This window comes from Cimex lectularius, unplaced genomic scaffold (assembly GCF_000648675.2).
Source record: "Cimex lectularius strain Harlan isolate CLEC.00 unplaced genomic scaffold, Clec_2.1 scaffold380, whole genome shotgun sequence".
NCBI lineage: Eukaryota > Metazoa > Arthropoda > Insecta > Hemiptera > Cimicidae > Cimex > Cimex lectularius.
In genome coordinates this window covers 48,686-62,272 of record NW_019392937.1, presented here as the reverse complement: position 1 = coordinate 62,272, position 13,587 = coordinate 48,686, and the positions used below count along the sequence as shown (strand labels likewise).

General features: G+C 31.8%; 1 protein-coding gene across 1 annotated transcript in view; it reads left to right on the top strand.

The window, feature by feature from the left end:
• The window catches only part of LOC106671005, a gene marked incomplete at its 3' end in the record, with an annotated part of 156,615 nt that overhangs the window by 102,619 nt on the left and 40,409 nt on the right, over positions 1-13,587 (top strand). The window contains exon 8 of the mRNA XM_024229416.1: positions 83-242. Coding sequence (XP_024085184.1) covers positions 83-242 — 160 coding nt within the window. The remainder of the gene's footprint in view (positions 1-82; positions 243-13,587) is intronic.

The following is a 13,587-nucleotide window of genomic DNA, read 5'->3' as shown; positions in this document are numbered from 1 at the left end:
ATTGGGATACATTTCATGCAAACAAATGTTTTTATTTTATCTTATCCATTAAAATGATAAACACGGCTTTATGTTCAAACAGGTCAGGGGGCGAAGTGAGATTTCATTTCGTCAGTTCGAAGGACTCTGGTTCGAGAGTGAGGGAAATGCTGATGCAGATGGTGGAAAAGGCCCGACTAGGAAATTTCACGCTGAACCCGACTCAGTTTTCTTTCAACCAAGAACCGACCCTCTTGCTCCAGGTAATTTGCCTTCCATAGCCCCCGAGGCGTTCTACACCAAATTATAAATGAGCTGGAAAACATTGCGTGATCTAAGAAGCTAAAAATTGCATTATGAAATACAGCTTAGTTTTCTTTTTCATTAATAAAAAGTGCGAGAGATATATAGATACATAAATAGATAGATAGTTAGATAGACAGACAGATAGATAGGTAGATAGATAGATAGATAGATAGATAGATTGATAGATTGATAGATTGATAGATTGATAGATGATAGATAGATAGATTGATAGGTAGATAGATAGATAGATAGATAGATAGATAGATAGATAGATAGATAGATAGATAGATAGATAGATAGATAGATAGATAGATAGATAGATAGATAGATAGATAGATAGATAGATTGATAGATAGATAGATAGATAGATAGATAGATAGATAGGTAGATAGATAGATAGATAGATAGATAGATAGATAGATAGATAGATAGATATGTAGATAGGTAGATAGATAGATAGATAGATAGGTAGATAGATAGATAGATAGATAGATAGAGAGATTGATAGATAGGTTGATTGGTAGGTTGGTAGGCAGACTAAGATGACAGGTTATTAAATAATAAATTTTACGATTACTTGATTTAAAACTAAGAAAGGGAATGTGCCAATTTTGAAAAACTATTCTACTACGTCTTAATTTTTTAATATAAATACAAAGTTTACAATTCGCCAATGCATATTGTAAAACAAGAAAGACGTTCCTCATGATTTTAAACCATCTGAGGGAGTCTAGTATATAAATTTAAATATTTCTCAGGCTATATTTCATTCTTTAGCAAACCACTATCTTTTTATATGATAGGTAGAGCTACAAGTCTTATTATAATTTAAAACACTAATGACCGCTTTTGTTATAAAATTGACGTGACTATTTACATCAATATTATAACAACAGTTTACTATTTTTTTAAATTTGTGTAATCATTTCGTTTATGCCGTTTTCGTTTATTTAGGGGAAGAACAAATTTGCATGGGGGTGGCATATCCATCAATTTAAAAGAAGCGATGATCGGCATATGGTCAGAATGAAATTGAATACATATATGCTTTGATGTCACTCACATGGGGTAGTAAATCTAAATTAATTCAATTTAAATCTATCAAACGAACTACCAGCGCCCCCTACACAAGTAAATTCACCATCACTATGACCATTCATTCTGCCATTTAAAAAAATAATAATTGCCATTGTAAACTTATATTAATTTTAATAAAGATAATTTTACACCAACTTTTCTTTTATAAATATAAAAATCCATTTCATTATTGTGAATTTTTTTTGTATGGTCTGCAGGGGGAATATATTTTCATAGTTACCTATCATTTTGGTCTGCCTATCTAGATGTTAAGCAGACTAAGATGACAGGTAAACTATTAAACATAAATTTCATGAATACTTTAATTAAAACTAAGAAGGGAAATTTGAAAGTTTGGAGAAAAAATGAAAAATATATTTTTTAAGATTATTTGGAGGTCGTGAGATGCGGTCTGGTGTGATGTAGATTTTAGAAAAACATTTTCTTTAAAAGTGCCAACGTTTCGATCTTTATTGAGATCATCTTCAGGGCCAGGGATTTATAAACATTGTTTAAATTTTACAAATGCATATTGGATGGGAAAAAATGAATTTATGTAAGTCTAGAAAATTGCACAAATTCATTTTTTCACATACAACATGTATTTGTAAAATTTAAACAATGTTTATAAAATCATTAGATTTCGTGGTACGATTGAACAAATAACATTTTTTAATTAATTTATCTTTAATCTTTTTGTAAGGTATTGGTTGAGATAAAAAAGTCAGTGACACGAGCGGGATTCGAACCCACGACCTTCGGCTAAATAAGCCGCTGTTCTACCACTTGAGCTATCGTGACTTCGATCCGCTCAGACACCAACTTCCCACCTCACGGATTTTCCCTCCTTTTTGCCACTTTTAAAATGCCGTGTAATCTATTTGATTCTCGGCGACAAATGAAATAGCCATGGAGAGCTTTAGTGAAGATATTTCATTTCACTTATCAAATTCATTAGATTTCGTGGTCCGATTGACCAAATAACATCTTTCAATTAGTTTATCTTTGGGTAAGGTATTGATTGAGATAAAATTTGTATAAATCCCATATAAAAAATGAATTTATACAATGCTAGAAAATTGTATAAATTGTATGAATTTTATAATTTTTTTTACGTGTATATGTAAAATTTAAACAATGTTTATAAATCCCAGGGCCTAAAGATGATCTCGATTAGAATCAAACGTTGGCACGATAAAGAAAATGTTTTCTAAAACCTACGTCATGCCAGATCGCATCTCACAACCTCCAAATAATCATCAAGTAACAGTCAACTAAACACCACACAAATATTTTCTATATTCTTCTATTTCTTTCGTTTTGTTCGTGTTTAGATATGTCTTTTGGCATTGGGCAACAGCCAGCTTTAGCAGAATCGCAAAAATGCCGTTGTAATGACATGACCCAGTAAACATGTATTTGGCCTGTTTTTATGCCCTCAGAGGCAAGCCATTTAGAAAGAATAAAACCAAGTAAGAAACGGCCTTCGGGCCATAAAAAAACAACACTACAAGGATCGTGTTTAACGAGAGGTTTATAGGCATTTAAAGTCAATTGTTAAAACGAAGTTAAATTACAAAAGACTTAATTTTACCGAATTGTTCTTACTTATTTCTCAAGTTCAAATTAAACTTGTAAATCGATTGTATTTTGTAATAAACTTGTATTTTGCTGTCAACCAAATGGTGAAATTTGAAATTATATATATATAAATGATAAATTATATATATATGAAATTATATATAAGTTAAATAATTTCTTTGGACGAACGTGTTTTTAAAAAACTTTTATTCAAAGAAATTACAAATGAGTTACTGATACACATTCAGAACTTTATGAATCTAAATCAAATCTCGTCGATATGCTTTCGGGAAATGTGGCTTAAGACTAACGTTTGTTAAAATGAAAATCCTTATAAAATTTCTAGAGTGGGAGAGAGTGCTGATGACAATTCTAGAAGCAACACCTGCATCCTAGCATTGTCATCACATTATTTATTTAACACAATGTTTATACTCGTATATAACTTACATATACATGACGTGATATTTTTTATGAAGAAAAACTTTTCAGGAAGAATGAGTTTTTTAATAGATTTGTGAATGATAGTTAATGTATTAAATTTTATTGTAATCGTAAATTTATTTTATATTCAGAAATTTTGTAAATCCTAACAGGATGCAATAAGTTTTTGGTTACTTTAAAAACGTTGTAAGAAGACTATTTTTGAATAGCTAATTAGTTGTGTAACTAATTAATAATTATTTACGTAAAGATTATTATATCAATGCATTGAAAGATTAGAGTGAGGATAGGTAAAAGTAAAAGGAATACATTTTACGTCTTCCTTGGATGCTCGACAATTCTCTCCAAAGAAAAGCTCAATAAATGCAAAATAGTGGAACCAGAGGGTAGCAGTAGCCACGGGGAAGAAAGCACGTAGATCCTTCTGGAGAGGTTTACAAACGGTGGATACTACCAAAAATGGTAGTCAGCGGTCCGTAGTTGAGAGGAGTGACACTGGTCAGTTGGCAAAGAGTTAGTAAAAATGGCAAAAAGGAGGGAAAACTCAAAAGGTGGGGTTGAGATGGGAAGTTGGTGTCCGATTGGATCGAGGTCACGATAGCTCAAGTGGTAGAGCAGCGGCGTATCAAGCCGAAGATCGTGGGTTCGAATCCCGTTCGTGCCATTGACTTTTTTATCTCAACTAAAAACCTTAATTAATTGTAATAAATTAATTGGTCAAGAGGACCACGAAATTAGTGAATTGCTTTGTAATGTGAAAACCTGGATTACTTTATCATCGATGCATGACGGATTCGGAAGAACAGCCAATCCAGACNTTAATATAATAAATAAATTATTTAATAGTTTTGTTCACATTTGAAATAATAAAGGTACGATAAGGATGTAGGATCAACCATTTAAATTGAATTTTAATTTCCTTTGTTTCTTCTAGGTCAAAAAATAATAAACACCTAACCGCATGCCAAATATTATGAGATTTTTTTAAATCTATTTATAAGGATAAAATAATATGCATGATCATACATATTAAACGAGACCAACTACATGACAATTTTTTAAGTCAGAAAAATATGATAGAAATAAACAAAAATAATTTAATTGTTTTACTTCATTTCTCTCTTTCTAGTGCATTTATGGTAGCAACGTTTGTGACATGACGTGACATTTCAAAGTTTCGAGTAGATCGCTGGGATCGTTCCAAAGTTTTGATTGTATATTTATTAAAACACCTTTAATAATGGAATATAACTTTATACAAAGCATTTCATCGAATTAATCTGAAATCGTGCGACAAGTCCAAATGGATACAAAAATGTTCAGAAATATATTAATATATTTTTCTGCCTTTGTCTTTTATGGGTTTCAGGCTTATGCAACACTCCATTTTTTACAAATACAGTATAACAAAATGATATTCAGGATTGTATTAAATGAGGTTAAATAATAAAAATTTATAAACAACGAAAAGACACTTCCATGAACGTGGACCAATTATATAAATCAATTCTGTATTTTTTAAAACCTTTACTACAAATTTAGATGGCTAAAGAAAATGAACACATTTGGGTTGAATTACAACGGGCCATTTTTTTTTCGTTATCTGCTGTTCCACTTCGTAACGTTTTTATATAGTTATTTGGAAATGGTGAGATGCAGTCTGGTGTGACGTAGGTTTTAGGGAAACATTTTCATTATCGTGCCAACGTTTCGATCGTTATTGAGATCAGCTTCTGGGCTCAAAATGTTTGTTTTCTATGTAGATGTGTTATTCCATTGTGTCCTATGGGCACTCTCAACCCGACACACAGGAATGACACATCTACATAGAAAACAAATACTTTGAGGTCTGAAGATGATCTCAATAAAGATCGAAACGTTGGAATGATAAAGAAAACGTTTTTCTAAAACCTTCGTTACACCAGACCACATCTCACGATCTCCAAATACTTATTGACTAACGGTCACGAAACACCACACACGTTTTTATATAGATTCAACATTATGAAAACGGTTAGTGAATATTTTTAATCTTGTCCTATCTAAGTATAAGTGAGAAATATTAGGATGAAATTAACAAAAAAACACTTCAAATATTTTATTTTATTTCTCTGGTTTATATATATGTATGATAGTATCTACGTATGAATTTCACCTCAACGATAACCATGCTATTATCTCTTGGTAACTGCCAAATACAATTTTGACGTGTGAGTTAGCAGTTAGATTATCTTTTAGCATATATATATATACTAAAATTGTACTCTGCAGCGGGAGTAAAAAAATCCCAACATTGTTTATTTTTTAAAAGATTTACCCTACTTTGTTTTGCGTTCCTGAAAATTTGGCCTAAATTGTATAAAATCTAGACAAGTTATCAATTTTTAAGCGGAGTGCTAGGAATCTTTTTATAATAACATTCGTATTTGACGGGTTGAAGAGAGCTAATTACGAATCCGATTTTTGAACTTAATTTCTTTCTTATTTACAGTCAGCATCTTTTCGTTTTAGTACATTTTTCTATATTTAATGTCATTTAATATGATTTTGACTATTATGTTGTTATTAAAAACTGACGCATGAACTTTGACATATATGTACAGCATAGGCAGAGAATCATTGTTTTTATACCTATGTACATGAGATATTTAAATTTCTTTTTTAAATTAAAATTTTCTTTTCTTTAAAGTTTTTCCGGTCCTAGGACTAAATGTCATTTGGCAACAATACAAGTTGCATTAAAACAGGTCCGTAGCCTCCTCCTGTAATATAATATGATTTGGGTAAACTCAAGTCGCAATGCAAATAATGTTACTTTGTTCATTCTGTTTTTTTTTTTTTTTTTAATAAAATCGGGCCATTGAATTTACTACAGTATATTCCCACCGGAATCCACCCGTTTCGGAAAACCAAGTTTTCACTTGAACTCACCAACAACTTCCCTGGCATAGCATCCTTCCCACTTAACTTCAGACAGAATCAGAGCCTGAATTATTCATTGCTGTGACTACACGTTTGATTCAGTGCTAGTTAGGAACCGTGTCACTTCTGGAAAGAACATGAGAATTGTTTGAAATGACAGTTTTCTTTCCCACAATTGTCACTTTTCAAAGATAGACACTAAACAAACTCATATATACACTAATTAATGCACATTCATCGTTCGCACTATTCCAAATTTTATACGAATTAAAACGAAAAAGACAAACGATGACAAAATCCCACCGAAATGGTAAATCCAAACTTAATCCACCTTATAAAAACGACCTGACTTCACAAAAATCACCAGACTTAACTTTGTAGATGTGGAACGTTTGTGGATAGACCAACTCAGGGAGAATCAAAATGATCAGTAATGACCAATTTTAGGACAGGGGCGTCGGTTGTCGCAATGGTTCTTACGTTATGCATATGGCGGTCATCTCACTGAAATCCAGTTGAAATTCACGGGTTCGAATCCAGCGGCCTCGCATTCGGAACGAATATATTCTTTTTTCAAAAACACCACCATTGGATGGGTTATATATAACCACAAGGTTTGTAGAAAAAAAATAAGGTAAATTTTTGCTTCAATAAATATTCTGTAAGTCTGATACTGAATAAAATGTATATAAAAATATTACTTCTTAATCTAAAATTATTTTTGTTTATGACTACAAGTACCATAATAAAAAAATATTTCTGTTTATATTGACAATCTGGCCCGCCCAATTTGATTTGGTTTAGGATTTGGCTTAGAAATTTAACGAACTTTTACAAAAAATTTATGGGTGTAAACGCTTAACATTTAAAAAAACAAAACCATTTTAGAATCTTAACATCAATATTTAAACGAAAAAGAATCTGATTGCAATATTTGTTTATTTTCTTTTTTTTTTCAACGTACTATCAAGTACTATCCTATATATTATTACGTACGTTTCAAGTACTATCCTATATTTTTGTGCGGTTTTTTTTGTGGATTGTGGTTGGTGAACCTTAATTTGCTCCTACCGATCAGTTCATTCTTCCTATCCTATGTGGTTTGGCCTGTCAGAGGCTTACCGTTATTTCACCATCAGTGTGTCCCTGTACCTGACAGGCTCGCTGAAGAAATCAGAATGCCGAAACGCGTCTGACAGGCCCACTCAGCGAGGATAGGCACAGCAACAACAATCAATCAATGAAACAATCAAATTAATATTTATTTTCGCTAACAATATTAATGAAAAAGGTAAATGGATTATTAATATGCCAATTTCAGCTTTGCTTGTTTTAATAACAACGTTCGAATTTTTTTTTAAATTGTATACAAAAATATCATCGTTATTATAGCTTTTTTCCGTCAAATTAAGCACTTTCTATTCGTGACTGACACTTTTTAACTTGAAATCAACCATTTTTCGCGTATAATTTATGCTTTTTCAAAATTAAACATTTTTACTTCAAATTAGCACTTTTTGATTTAAAATTAAAATTACTAGTCAGGTTCAAAATATTAAAACATTTATTCGTAGTCTGAATAAGTGCCACATTGGCTCTTTTTTTAAAATAAACTGTTATAAAATATTAATGACTGACGACCACTGTTTTAACCATTGCGTTAACTCACCTGAGGAAGGATTAAAGTAAATCCGAAACATTGTGGATAAAAACTGGTTGTGGTTTTTTGAGATTACCTATTATCCCACCTTCAAGAAGGAAAAATCATAAGTTTAAAATTAATCTCTTTTTACAGAACAAATAAATCCACGATATATTATGAAATGTAAACTCATAAAGAAAAATTTCTGCTTTCGATAAACAATTAAATATTAAAGATTTTAAAAATATCACAGTTAATTAAAATTAAAAATATTATAAAATTAAATATAAAAACAAATGATAATTCTTTTAATTTGAGACTTTTTGTATACAATAATTGGACTATTAAAACCATATAAAAATTAATTACAATTTAAATTAAGTACCGTTTGTTTTTCTTTTGAGAATAGCTGGAAAGGGAAAGATTAGATAACATCATGCGATGGAGCATGGGTTTCCTCGACCACTGGAAAAAATACTAAATTGTAAATCAATATTATACAACTAACGTTGAGTGCAGGTGTTAAGTTATTTTTGTATCCCTGATGATGATTTAATAAGTCTAAATTAGTTGGCAAAAGGGGAATTTTAATGTAAAATTTCTTTTATAACAACTCGTGGAAAGACAAACAAAACCAAAAAAAGAATATTGAACAAACCACGTCGGTTTTATTTACTGTTATCAAAAATATCAAACTCGTTGAAACGAAAAAAAATTTCTCACGGCCGAGGGAGTAAGCATCAATGCAGTAAAATATTCCAGCAATCTGTGGACGTTCCTGTTTTTCCACCGCGTGGTGAGTCCACGGCATTCTGTTTCAACGAAGATTTTAGGAATAATGTTTCTCATCGAAGCATAGGAATAACATATATAAGTTAATATGAAAAAAGATGAATTGGTGGTATAGCCTAGTTTGTAACTTACCATTACATTTTTCTATATTTTTTATTAAATAGGAGAATATTCGTTCTACTGGAGTTGCTAAGGGCCTTTTCCTACCATCTATCAGCTTCTTAGTTAACTTTCTATAGGATGTGTACTGGACCTAAACAGTTTGCTGTCTATGACTACTTTTTCCAGGATACCTACGAGGTGTCTTGGTAGACGTTATCATCACAAAGCCAATAATTTATGTTTAGCTTGGGTGTCTGAAACAATACAAACTTATAAATAACTGCTCCAGTGCGCTGTTTAGTTGCTGAGCTTTTGTGAACCAAAAATGTCAGTGGTTACTTGTAACTCTTTACGTCAAGCAGCTCTTTTTGGCCATATAGAATTCTTTCAGAAGTTATATGAAGGAATCACGGTGCTCGTAGGCAAGTATCCATATTTTTATATTTGCTACTTTTGAAATTCCTTTGTAAGTTGTACGTGTTTGGTTTTATGGAAGTGGCTCTGTCTTTCCATAAGCGTAATTTGCTTATCCCTGGATGAAGATATGTAGAGGTTATAGGTTAAATAACAACGCCAAGACTGGCAACATTACAACATAAATAGTATACAAATATATTTGTAAAAAATCTCAGATTTAAGGTTTTAGAAGAAAACTATAGAGATTCGCCATTAAAACGTTTTTCTATAGTCTATTATTTCAATGAAAACAACCCTCATATAATGGAAGCTGTACATTTATTCAAATACTTTTAATAACGGAACGTTGTCTGAATGCATGTATTTATTAGCGTGAATGGCGAGGGGTGAGGGTGAAATACAACGTCATCATCGCCCCTAGAACGTTGAGAGGGTGAGAGTGTGTGTTCGGGGTCGATGGCAGAATATTGATAAAAGTACTCCATCGACTCCATTCTAGATTAGTTTGAGTATAGAGTCGGTGGAGGAATTGATATATATACTCCACCGACCAAACGGAATGACTGTACTGTATGGATGTATTTATGTGTATGAATGTATTTATTTGGATGAATGTAGTGTCTGAAAGGGTAAACAACTTAGTTGGGGCTGAAATGGCCTAGATGTTGGAAGCCACAATAAAAAATATTTTTAAAAAAACCGGAACATAACTTTATATACAAAGGATTTGAATTAGGGACAGTTGTAGTCCTCTACATATATAGGCGGTGACCTAAAGTTCAGTGGCCGATTATTTTAAGGTCAGACTCAGTTCCTCTTTTGGCATGAAAAATTGAAGATCGGTGAATTTTCCAAAGAGAGCTAAAAAAGACATCGAAACACGATCAAATACAACGGAAATCTGAATCTTTAATAAACAAGAAAAAAGTGTATAAGTGCCTCATGGATCAAAGTGCCTCTTTAATAATTATGATTTAATGTTGAAAATGGATTTCTTAGTATAACAAAGATTATAAATCATATTCCTCGAAGTGTAGCAATCATACGGACCAAGGATGTATATGACTGACATATTCACTCCGATCCTTTGACATGACAGATATATTTTAATATTATTCCCACCCGGGTGATTTCTATAACGGTTTTTTCCATATTCCAACAGGATAAATCAAGTGTTAAAGCACTTCGGTAATTTCTTATTCGTAACTTGATACTGAACTGAATTAAACTCAGTGGCCTGAGTCCATTAGAAAAATTATTTCATCGAGAGTGGAAAGACATGCGAGCGCAATTTTTTAGGCTTAGAGTGTTGAGTACCACTTCATGCGGCGACATCTTCCAGTAATACTTTTACGGAAGAGACACTGTTTATTGGAATGAACGGTAGGAGCGATATTATGAAGTTGAGGATTTAAAAGCCGAAAATCCAATTATGTTATGTTACACCCAAATTTGGGCTAATTAGCAAACTCCATTATATATGATTTTAATCAGGACGTGAAAGCTACATGCTCACCCCCATAAAAAGATATAAAATAGCAAAAGACAGCACTGTTTAAACGAAAAAAAACATGATTTAAAAAAAGGGTAAATTTTTTATTATGCTTAATTTAACATGAATTTAATAAAAAAATATATAAAATGATGAAAAGTATTTTGATACACAATAAGCGAATAGACATTAAGTATTTACTGGGCAATTACTATTGTTATTAAAATACTAACAACGTAAATACTGCTTGAAGAGTTTATTACCCTATTAATTGCCTACAATAATGCAAATTGATAATTAGAAAATCCGTTATTCCTCCAGACAAAAAAATTTTTTAAGAAGAATTAATGATACCATGATACCAAACGACTCAAAACATAGATGTCATTATAAGGTTTTGTGTTGCAAACATAAATAAACTACAATAAACGTTAGAGGAGTTTCTTAGGTTCTAGAGATAACACGTGGTCCTTAACTAACTTATTTTTTTCTTAAGTGCACAGATGCCCTATCATCACGTTTAATCTAAATTGGTGGAAGAATATATGCTTTTCACAAGTTTCAGCTTATACTCGAGGTATATACAAAAAAATTATAATAATTAAATTAATATTTTTAATAAAACCCATGCATTTCTGATCCTAATATAACGATAAAAACTTATAGTTTGAAATGAACAAAATACGAGCGTTCGGTATTTTTTGTCTTTAAAAATATATTTTTGTGAACTGGGGGGGGTAATCATTGTCGTAATATACCTAGGTAGCTACTGAATTAATCGAATGTATTTATTAGCGTGAACGTTGGAATATGATTGGGTATATTGTACTGATACACTAAAATCGATTAACCTATTTAATTTTATGTATATTTGCAGTGTTATAGAATGTAGTTTCTGCAGAAATATTAAAAAACCAGGTGATTGCCCGACTGTGCGAATGTATTTATTAGCGTGAACGTTGGAATATCATTGGGTATATTTGTACTGATACACTAAAGCCGACTAACCTATTTAATGTTACGTATATTTGCAGAGTTATAGGATGTAGTTTCTGGATAAATATTAAAAACCAAGGTGATTAACCTACTGTGCGAATGTGTTTATTAGCGTGAACGTTGGAGTCTGCTTGGGGATGTTTGCAATGATACACTAAGTCGACTAATCTATTTAATGTTATGTATATTTGCAGTGTTATAGAATGTAGTTTCTGGATAAATATTAAAAACCAAGGTGATTACCCTACTGTGCGAATGTATTTATTAGCGTGAACGTTGGAGTCTGCTTGGGGATGTTTGCAATGATACACTAAGTCGACTAACCTATTTAATTTTATGTGTATTTGCAATGTTATAAACTGTAGTTTCTGCAGAAATATTAAAAAACCAGGTGATTACCCGACTGTGCGAATGTATTTATTAGCGTGAACGTTGGAATATCATTGGGTATATTTGTACTGATACACTAAAGTCGACTAACCTATTTAATGTTATGTATATTTGCAGTATTATAGAATGTAGTTTCTGGATAAATATTAAAAACCAAGGTGATTAACCTACTGTACGAATGTATTTATTAGCGTGAACGTTGGAGTCTGCTTGGGGATGTTTGCAATGATACACTAAGTCGACTAACTTATTTAATTTTATGTGTATTTGCAATGTTATAAGCTGTAGTTTCTGCAGAAATATTAAAAAACAAGGTGATTACCCGACTGTGCGAATGTATTTATTAGAGTGAACGTTGGAGTATATATAGGTGTGTTGAATGTAGAGTAGCAATAGACATAGCAAAGTAGTTATTTAGTTTTGTACATATTTTAATGTATATATGTAATATCAAAAGCCTGATTTTGTGAATGTATTTATTTTCATGAATGCTTAAGTGTGTATGGACACGGTCTGTGTGAAATATCGAATACCCACTGACCTGTCGAACCAATTGGATTAACTAATAAAGTGAATGCGAGAGTTTTACTATGCATGAATGTACTTACTGGCGTGAATAAAGAAAGGAATTTAAGTTGAAAAACGCCATGCTGGGTGGTGACTCAGTAGTATAGTGGTAGGCCCTAACAAAAATAATTTTAAGAAAAACAATATTGTTTAAATATTAACATGTGCTTTATTTTTTGTAGTTATAAATTAATCAAATCAATTATAGCATTTTAATTAACAAATCAGAAATGCAAACTAAAAGAGTGAAGTTTTCAACAACAAATCTTTGTTTAATTAGGCAAAAAAGAATATTTTGAGAATGAACGTAGTGCTGATTAATTATTATCTCTCGTGATAATCGAGTTTCAATTGAAACAACAGACTGTTTCAACCCACCCTTTCGCCGAAAGCCATTCGATTTTTGGACAAGAAAAATAACGTTTGATCAAACTTAATCACCTCGTAAATCGCCGAAAAGCTGTAAATACGGGCCTCATTGAAGTCGTAAATATTTCAGAAATGAGCTGCCCCAGTGGAACGGAAGTGTCACACGTCATGAGTTTCTTCGTGACAATTTCCCTCTCATTCGACAAATTAGACGTATGGTGTATCACGGATTTTATATTGGCCAATAAAAAATAAAGTGCTTTAATCCTATGACTGGGAGGGGTCGATCGGTTATTTGAATTCCGCGTTTCCCTACAATCTGTGGGAGGCAAACGGCCAACCCTCACGGAGCAATTTTCCTTCTCTCTTCAAAAACCTACAAAAAAACATATACTTAAAAAATATCTGAGAAGATAATTTAGGTAAAATAAATACAAAATGATAACAGAATATTGGCAGAATGTTAAGTTGATTTTTTTGTGACATTTCCCCGTTTGAAAAATCAATCCGA